Below are 10000 nucleotides of genomic sequence, written 5' to 3'. Positions count from 1 at the left end.
ATTCAAATGAATGTCAAGCCTGCAGCCGGTTCATGAAAGCTTTGGCATTCACTGAGCAGTCTCCTAAGTGGGTGTGGCCGTGGTGAAACCTCCCTGGCACAGATACTGGAAGTGTGGATGTCTCCATCTATATTAGAGGTTTCTGCTTTGATTTGAATAAGCAGAAGAAGAACTGGGCAGTTAGTTAGCATGAGCAGTGATAGCCAGCATGAACACACAAAGAAAACACTTGGCATGAAAACGGTCAAATGTAAAGATATGAATATGTGCACAAAATGTCAACCGTTGGCAGCTTGAATCTAAAAATATTGGCCTTCAAAAGCCTGTATTGATCGATCCAAGCATACAGCATGGCTTAATACTGTTATCTCTCTCTCTCTGTGTGTGTGTGTGTGTGTGTGTGTGTGTGTGTGTGTGTGTGTGTGCGTGTGTGTGTGTTGTAGGTGGGCCTTTGTGATGAAGAAGCACCTCAGCACCCACCTCCTGGGAAAACATGGAGTTGGACAGCGTAAAGCGAGGTAAACTTCATTCACTCCTACGTATGATAAATCATATTTCACTTTACTGCACATACAGTACATAGTACATCTATGGTCACCACTTCCCTACTTTCATTTTGAAAAGCTTGTTGAGAAAATCCACCTAAAACCCTGTAAAACTCCTTCTAGCACATTTAGATTCCACAAAAGTGAAAATGAGATTCAGGTTACTGTATGTAGCTCCATCCTGTGTCCTGGATCTTACATTCCACTAAGTCTTTATTTTTTATTTTTTGTAGGGAATTATCATGAGAGTTACAGTGGGCAATTCATTCTGGTTGTTGTGGGTTGACTACCACTACGGTACTACGGAGGTATGCATGCTGCAAAGTGAAAATGTCCCTACCAAAGTTAAATATAACTGGAAATACTCCCATAACGAGTTAAATGGCTCTCACTCATTCTCTCTCCTCTCTCTACCTCTCTCTCTTCTCTCTCTCTCTCTCTCTCTTCTCTCTCTCTTCTCTCTCTCTCTCTCTCTCTCTTCTCTCTCTACCTCTCTCTCTTATGCCTTTTTTCTGTCAAACTTTCTCCCTCTTCTTACTTTCTGCTCTCCCTCTTGAATTAAGGATGGATGATCTTGTGCTTATACCATGTGTGTTTGTGTGTGTTTGTGTGTGTTGTGTGTACGTGCGTGCGTGCATGTGTGTGTGTTTGTGTGTGTTGTGTGTACGTGCGTGCGTGCGTGCATGTGTGTGTGTTAGGGCATTCACCGACTAGTCGACTAGTAAAACCACTAGTCGACACTGTGCTTAGTAGTCGACTAGTCGTCATTCTTGGTTTTCCCTCTTTCCACAGTGCAGTGTTAATAATGCAGTACAGCAGATATGCCACTGGGGGGGCGCTGTGGGTAACTTGCGACCATTTGCAACCCTTCCAATCAACGAAGAAGAACGAGTGCAACAATAACAAACCGCACATCACTTTCTTTTCGTTTTTATTTTAGAATACTCAATAGCATAAACCAGAGGTTCTCAAATGTTTTTCAGCCAAGGACCCCTTACAAGATAGAAAATATACCGGGGACCCCCTCATTCTGATTTGTGATTTTGGGCTAAGCTTAATTGTTTCCATGGTAACGTGCTTGACTTTTAAATTGATATGTTTGTTAGATTAGAATGTAATCCATGAACCATTTAAAGCATAACATATTTTCATTGACCTATGAATCTTTTGCAAAAAAAAAATAATAATATTTTTATTTTCCTGAAAACTTTTCGCGGACCCCCTGGCAAAGTGCCACGAACCCCTGGGGGTCCCCGGACCCCCATTTGAGAACCACTGGCATAAACCATTACTTCATTTTAGTGCAGCCAGTTGTTTGTACGGTGTGAGGAAAGACTTTTGATGGATACTAGGAAGCATCCTACCGGACTGTATGTGGACAGTGGCCCAGGCTAGCTTACTAACTAACGTTAATTTAGGAAAACCTCTCCTCGCGCCCCAAAGCAGGACTACACAGCCAGCAGGATAGCAGCATGGCAGACCTTGTCTAACTACGTTAAAGAGACTAGTGACGCGAGAGCACAGCACAGCACAATTAGTCACGACAAACGCCCCGCTCTCACGCTCATGTAATCACAATGTGAGATTTCTCCACGTCATTCCCTCGTCCAACTTGCCATATACCGCACCATGAAATCCCTTTTTAATTTTCGTTTCTCCCTTTTCCATGATTCTTGTCAAAAGTTTGCACCTCTCCTATTCCTCTCCAGCGCAGAGTGCAGAGCTTCACCGGGCTACTGGAACAAGGGTGCCATTGGTCACCCTTCACGTCTCTGTGTGGTTTTTATCAAATGCAACCAATGGAAAAGCATTAAAACGAGCTTGTGAGTAAATCTCGTAACGCCATTCGCCCTCAATCTGTCAGTCAAACCTCGAAATTCGTCGCCTACCTCTGTATGTACCCCCCCACGCAGGACAGTAAACCCGGAAAAGTCACACGGCAGACGTGCTGTGTATTTCTGATATCGTTTTGACTAATCCTGGCTTCCTCTGACGTTAATAGATCAATCAAATGTTTTCCAGTTATTCCTAGGCTGCAAACTTGTTTTAACATGCAAATCGGAGTGTTTTCTGACGAGAATAAAGTAACGTTAACGCTACGTTATGTCAGACTGTTCTCACCCCAGGCCCAAGCCCCCGCCTCGGCCATGAGAGCCGAGGAGGGCTCCTGCTCGCGGCCCGGAGCTTGGGGCTCGTGCATGAGCATACGACTCTCTCCCGCCTGACTGGCCGGGAGAGAGTGCTTCCAACTCGGACTGATAATATAAACAACATCATTTGAGCTTATCCAGGTAAGATATTAATAAAGTAATGACACATTCAGCGGGAAACTAACTATAATTAAGACATGTGCCAACTTTGACGACGTTTGGTTCAGTATTTTAAGAGCAAACAGGTTTTGATGCTTGTGACATCATGGGAATAGGCCTGGAGTTGTGAGGAGCCGGGGAAGGGTACAGGGGGAGTAGGGGAGTAACTATCTTGAAATCCCATAGTCTTTGGGGACAACGTGACGTCAGGTTGTACCAAATCTCCCATTCATTTGAGGGCAAAAAAAAAGCAGTGTTCCACCCATAGAGGGCGCTTATGCCAGTTATGCTGCTGAAAAATGATACAAATGGTAGAATGGCAACAGTTTGCTCTCAAATGTGGAAATTTTGACCAGCATTCTTCACACATCACCCCCAAAGTCGTATATATTGGTTAAAAGCTGAAAAAAAGTGTTTTGGGGGTTAGTTACACTTTAAGTAACGTTACCCATTTGTTTGTGAATAATGCAACGGTTTTGTTAGCTGGGTTTCACACTTTTAATTTGAAGGCCGAAAAGGGAAATGGTGTGATAGTACATTGAATTGACACTGGTCTGTCAATTCTATCATTTCACACGTACCATTTCCCTTTTTCCTCTTCAAATTAAAAGTGGAAAAACAACGAAACGTTAGAGTGTGAAGCCTCGGCCTATCTGGATTATAAAAGTATAACGTTAGAGAAAACAGCCATCAGCGATGCCGTTTTATACTAATTTATTGCCAAATGCTTTGGGAATCAAGCTTGGTCAGAAAAGGTCTACTACATTAGCTAGTTATGCCTGCATCTCAATAGCCCTGCTGCCTGGTTGTATTTGAGACCTTTTGATGTGAGTTGAGCGTTTTTATTGGGGGGAGAAAAAAACTCAGACTAGTCGACTACCTTTAGGGACGACTAGTCGACTAGTAAAATTCACTAGTCGTGAATGCCCTAGTGTGTGTGTGTTTGCGTGTGTGTGTGTGCGTGCGTGCGTGCGTTTGTGTGTCCGCGTGTGCATGCATGCGTACGTGTGTTTGTGGGTGTGTGAGTGTGTTTTTCATATATGTAATGTCTCCCGCTTGGCCCTGTCTATCAGAAGCAGAGCCCTGCTGTGTGTGTGTGTGTGTGTGTGTGTGTGTGTGTGTGTGTGTGTGTGTGTGTGTGTGTGCGTGTGCGCGTGCGTGTGGATTAAGTTGTGAAGCCCCCCCTCTTTGCTGACAAGCTGAAACGAGACATTAAACACGTCTCAATCTGTCAGGCGAGCAGCTAAAATAGAAACAGGCTTTTTCATTACTCCTCAACCAAATGAAGACTTTTGACAACATGTGGTAGATATGACAAGTGGCTTCAGATATGGAAGCACGCAGCCCAACCAGATGCCTCTCCGTCTCTCCCACATGATCAACTGGATTCCTACTGTCAGCTGTTCATCTGGATTAGATTACATCATCCACAAGCGCCCCAAGTCTCTGTTTCATCCACATTGTTTGAATGTCAGGGAAAGTCAGGACAAAGGTCCATGCTGTTTTTCAGCACCGCCCTTCATACAGTTACACTCATTCACTCCCCCACCCCCCCCCCCCCCCCCCCCCCGGCTTTCCTCTGATGACTCGGAAGTGAAGTGAACAGCTGTAGTTCATCGAATGGCCACTTGGGGGTCGGGGGCACTAGGCATTCCCCCCATGTTAAAATGCCCGACATTGTAACAGGATTAAACATCTTTCCAGTCGGGGGCAAAACACGGTTTTGGTCTATATACCGTAGTTAATTTCATCTTTTCATAACAACTGTAGGGGGGGTCACTTTTTTATATAACTTGCCCGTTTGAAGTAAAATAGATGATAGAAAAGGGGTTGATTGACAGATCGCCTGTCCAGTGATCGCGCAGCTTGCTGATGACGGACCACTAGCAGGTGGAGCTGCGGCTCTGTGAAACCGCCATCCAGGGATTCCGCTAGACATTTTCCCAGACGGCCAGTGCAGCCGGTAACGTTCCAAAATTCCGGCCATATCGAATATTTACCGGCCACTATTAAAAAAAGGATGTTATAAAATAATAAACGTTTTGAATCAATTTATTTATTTAGTTTTGAATCTATTCTTTATAGCCTCTACGTCGTTCTCGGTAAGGACGCTTTCGTTATTGAAACAGACAACATGCATGCATGCTCCTACTGTAGCCTATCTATCTGCATTTGCAGACACTCATGAACCCATATCTTCTGGACATTGCCTTGATGAAAAAACAACGTAGCGTTAGCTAAAAGTAATAAGTGCGACAGTGTCAGTGCAGACAGCGCACAACTTGAAACTCCAGCAATAGGCTACGCACCTTAATCTCTCCCACTCCACACCTGGCACCTGCGTCAGCTCTCCTGCACTCGTTCTCGGCTCCCATGTGGCTTTATTTGTGGTAAGCATTTTGATTCATCTCCTCATCATACGAGCGTCGGGCAACAAGCGCGAGCCATTGATTGATTGATTGATTCCCCCCACAGGTAAAAAGGCTTTTTACCTCCGCTAAATTGACAGCCTATACGTCGGGTCTCTTTCGCTTTTGACGGCGGCAGGCACGCTTCTGTTTCTTTCGAGCCGTCTTGCTGGCCTCGGCTGAAGTAGGCTACTCGATTAAAAAAGGACTGGCCTAGCAAGGGATGTCTGTTTTGACATTTCGGTTTCCTCCTGTGTGTTTCCTCACAGCGGGTCCAGCGCTGGCCGGCGGGACTGATGCTGCTTGTTGTGCGGCTTTTAAACGGCGCTCTACAGTAAAGAAAGCGTCTGCTATTTTTTTCTTTTTCACCAACACTCAACATACAGGGGGCGGAAAAAATATGATGTAATAAGTCTCTATTTAAGTCGTAGCTTATTGGCAACATCACTTAGGCTATAGGTCACACAATATTAGGCTATTTTATATAAGGAATTTATTTATCTGGCATATTTTCAGCCGGCCACTTGAGCCGGTGACCTTTCAATTTGCCGGCCCGCGGCAACAAATGGAACGGAATCCCTGCCGCCATCTCACGTGAGGTGCGTAAGGACTCAACCCATTCCCTCCCACTCTGCTGACTAAAAAATCAACATGGCGACGGCCAACGAATCAACTCCAAACGGGAGTCCAAAATCAATGGGATAGCTCTGTCCATATTTTTAGGTCAGTGGTGCAACCACAGTCTTCTACTGGTGCTCACTGAGCAGCTTCAGTGGAGCAGTCGGGGTGCAGTGCCTTGCTCAGTGACACCTCAACAGGTGTTTTGGTATAGACCGAATTAGCCAATTGTTTAATAATAATAATAATAATAATAATGATTGGATTTTATATAACGCTTTTCTAGACACCCAAAGCACTTCACAGGAATCATTATTCATTCACACCATTCGTACCAGTGGTGGTAAGCTACGGGTGATGTAGCCACAGCTGCCCTGGGGAAGACTGACGGAAGCGTGGCAGCCATTTCGCGCCTACGGCCCCTCCGACCACCACCAACATTCATAGACATTCATACCCATTCATACGAGGCAATGAGGGTTAAGTGTCTTGCCCAAGGACACAACGACAACAGCTGGGAGGGAGCGGGATTCGAACCGCCAACCCTTGAGTCATTGGCCGACCTGCTCTACCTCCCGAGCTAATGCCGTCCCAGCTAATGCCGTTTACAATAGTGTTCAGGTAGATAACACAGGCATCACATACACACAGTTTAATGTTCAGGTAGACAACGCAGGCGTCACATACACACAGTTTAATGTTCAGGTAGATAACACAGGTGTCACATACACACAGTTTAATGTTCAGGTAGACAACACAGGTGTCACATACACACAGTTTAATGTTCAGGTAGATAACACAGGCGTCACATACACACAGTTTAATGTTCAGGTAGACAACACAGGTGTCACATACACACAGTTTAATGTTCAGGTAGACAACACAGGTGTCACATACACACAGTTTAATGTTCAGGTAGATAACACAGGCATCACATACACACAGTTTAATGTTCAGGTAGACAACACAGGTGTCACATACACACAGTTTAATGTTCAGGTAGACAACACAGGTGTCACATACACACAGTTTAATGTTCAGGTAGATAACACAGGTGTCACATACACACAGTTTAATGTTCAGGTAGATAACACAGGCGTCACATACACACAGTTTAATGTTCAGGTAGACAACACAGGTGTCACATACACACAGTTTAATGTTCAGGTAGACAACACAGGTGTCACATACACACAGTTTAATGTTCAGGTAGACAACACAGGTGTCACATACACACAGTTTAATGTTCAGGTAGATAACACAGGCGTCACATACACACAGTTTAATGTTCAGGTAGACAACACAGGTGTCACATACACACAGTTTAATGTTCAGGTAGACAACACAGGTGTCACATACACACAGTTTAATGTTCAGGTAGATAACACAGGCATCACATACACACAGTTTAATGTTCAGGTAGACAACACAGGTGTCACATACACACAGTTTAATGTTCAGGTAGACAACACAGGTGTCACATACACACAGTTTAATGTTCAGGTAGACAACACATGTGTCACATACACACAGTTTAATGTTCAGGTAGACAACACAGGTGTCACATACACACAGTTTAATGTTCAGGTAGACAACACAGGTGTCACATACACACAGTTTAATGTTCAGGTAGATAACACAGGCGTCACATACACACAGTTTAATGTTCAGGTAGACAACACAGGTGTCACATACACACAGTTTAATGTTCAGGTAGACAACACAGGTGTCACATACACACAGTTTAATGTTCAGGTAGACAACACAGGTGTCACATACACACAGTTTAATGTTCAGGTAGACAACACAGGCATCACATACACACAGTTTAATTTTCAGGTAGACAACACAGGTGTCACATACACACAGTTTAATGTTCAGGTAGACAACACAGGCGTCACATACACACAGTTTAATGTTCAGGTAGACAACACAGGTGTCACATACACACAGTTTAATGTTCAGGTAGACAACACAGGTGTCACATACACACAGTTTAATGTTCAGGTAGACAACACAGGCGTCACATACACACAGTTTAATGTTCAGGTAGACAACACAGGTGTCACATACACACAGTTTAATGTTCAGGTAGACAACACAGGTGTCACATACACACAGTTTAATGTTCAGGTAGACAACACAGGTGTCACATACACACAGTTTAATGTTCAGGTAGACAACACAGGTGTCACATACACACAGTTTAATGTTCAGGTAGACAACACAGGTGTCACATACACACAGTTTAATGTTCAGGTAGACAACACAGGTGTCACATACACACAGTTTAATGTTCAGGTAGATAACACAGGCGTCACATACACACAGTTTAATGTTCAGGTAGACAACACAGGCATCACATACACACAGTTTAATGTTCAGGTAGACAACACAGGTGTCACATACACACAGTTTAATGTTCAGGTAGATAACACAGGCGTCACATACACACAGTTTAATGTTCAGGTAGACAACACAGGCATCACATACACACAGTTTAATGTTCAGGTAGATAACACAGGCATCACATACACACAGTTTAATGTTCAGGTAGATAACACAGGCATCACATACACACAGTTTAATGTTCAGGTAGACAACACAGGCGTCACATACACACAGTTTAATGTTCAGGTAGACAACACAGGTGTCACATACACACAGTTTAATGTTCAGGTAGACAACACAGGTGTCACATACACACAGTTTAATGTTCAGGTAGATAACACAGGCATCACATACACACAGTTTAATGTTCAGGTAGACAACACAGGCGTCACATACACACAGTTTAATGTTCAGGTAGACAACACAGGTGTCACATACACACAGTTTAATGTTCAGGTAGACAACACAGGTGTCACATACACACAGTTTAATGTTCAGGTAGACAACACAGGCGTCACATACACACAGTTTAATGTTCAGGTAGACAACACAGGTGTCACATACACACAGTTTAATGTTCAGGTAGATAACACAGGCGTCACATACACACAGTTTAATGTTCAGGTAGACAACACAGGTGTCACATACACACAGTTTAATGTTCAGGTAGACAACACAGGTGTCACATACACACAGTTTAATGTTCAGGTAGATAACACAGGCATCACATACACACAGTTTAATGTTCAGGTAGACAACACAGGCGTCACATACACACAGTTTAATGTTCAGGTAGACAACACAGGTGTCACATACACACAGTTTAATGTTCAGGTAGATAACGCAGGCATCACATAGACACAGTTTAATGTTCAGGTAGACAACACAGGCGTCACATACACACAGTTTAATGTTCAGGTAGATAACACAGGCGTCACATACACACAGTTTAATGTTCAGGTAGACAACACAGGCGTCACATACACACAGTTTAATGTCCAGGTAGATAACACAGGCGTCACATACACACAGTTTAATGTTCAGGTAGACAACACAGGTGTCACATACACACAGTTTAATGTTCAGGTAGACAACACAGGTGTCACATACACACAGTTTAATGTTCAGGTAGACAACACAGGTGTCACATACACACAGTTTAATGTTCAGGTAGATAACACAGGCGTCACATACACACAGTTTAATGTTCAGGTAGACAACACAGGTGTCACATACACACAGTTTAATGTTCAGGTAGACAACACAGGTGTCACATACACACAGTTTAATGTTCAGGTAGACAACACAGGCGTCACATACACACAGTTTAATGTTCAGGTAGACAACACAGGCGTCACATACACACAGTTTAATGTTCAGGTAGACAACACAGGTGTCACATACACACAGTTTAATGTTCAGGTAGACAACACAGGTGTCACATACACACAGTTTAATGTTCAGGTAGATAACACAGGCGTCACATACACACAGTTTAATGTTCAGGTAGATAACACAGGTGTCACATACACACAGTTTAATGTTCAGGTAGACAACACAGGCGTCACATACACACAGTTTAATGTTCAGGTAGATAACACAGGCGTCACATACACACAGTTTAATGTTCAGGTAGATAACACAGGTGTCACATACACACAGTTTAATGTTCAGGTAGACAACACAGGCGTCACATACACACAGTTTAATGTTCAGGTAGACAACACAG

General features: G+C 43.6%; 1 protein-coding gene across 1 annotated transcript in view; it reads left to right on the top strand.

The window, feature by feature from the left end:
- znf407 (zinc finger protein 407) overlaps positions 1-10000 on the top strand; it is a gene marked incomplete at its 5' end in the record, with an annotated part of 348519 nt that overhangs the window by 146150 nt on the left and 192369 nt on the right. Inside the window, one exon of the mRNA XM_083647717.1 lies at positions 444-518. Coding sequence (XP_083503843.1) covers positions 444-518 — 75 coding nt within the window. The remainder of the gene's footprint in view (positions 1-443; positions 519-10000) is intronic.

This window comes from Poromitra crassiceps (genome assembly GCF_964638095.1).
Source record: "Poromitra crassiceps genome assembly, chromosome: 1".
In the NCBI taxonomy this organism is placed as follows: domain Eukaryota; kingdom Metazoa; phylum Chordata; class Actinopteri; order Beryciformes; family Melamphaidae; genus Poromitra; species Poromitra crassiceps.
Note: the sequence above shows the minus strand (reverse complement) of the source record. Positions and strands in the feature narration are given on the sequence as shown.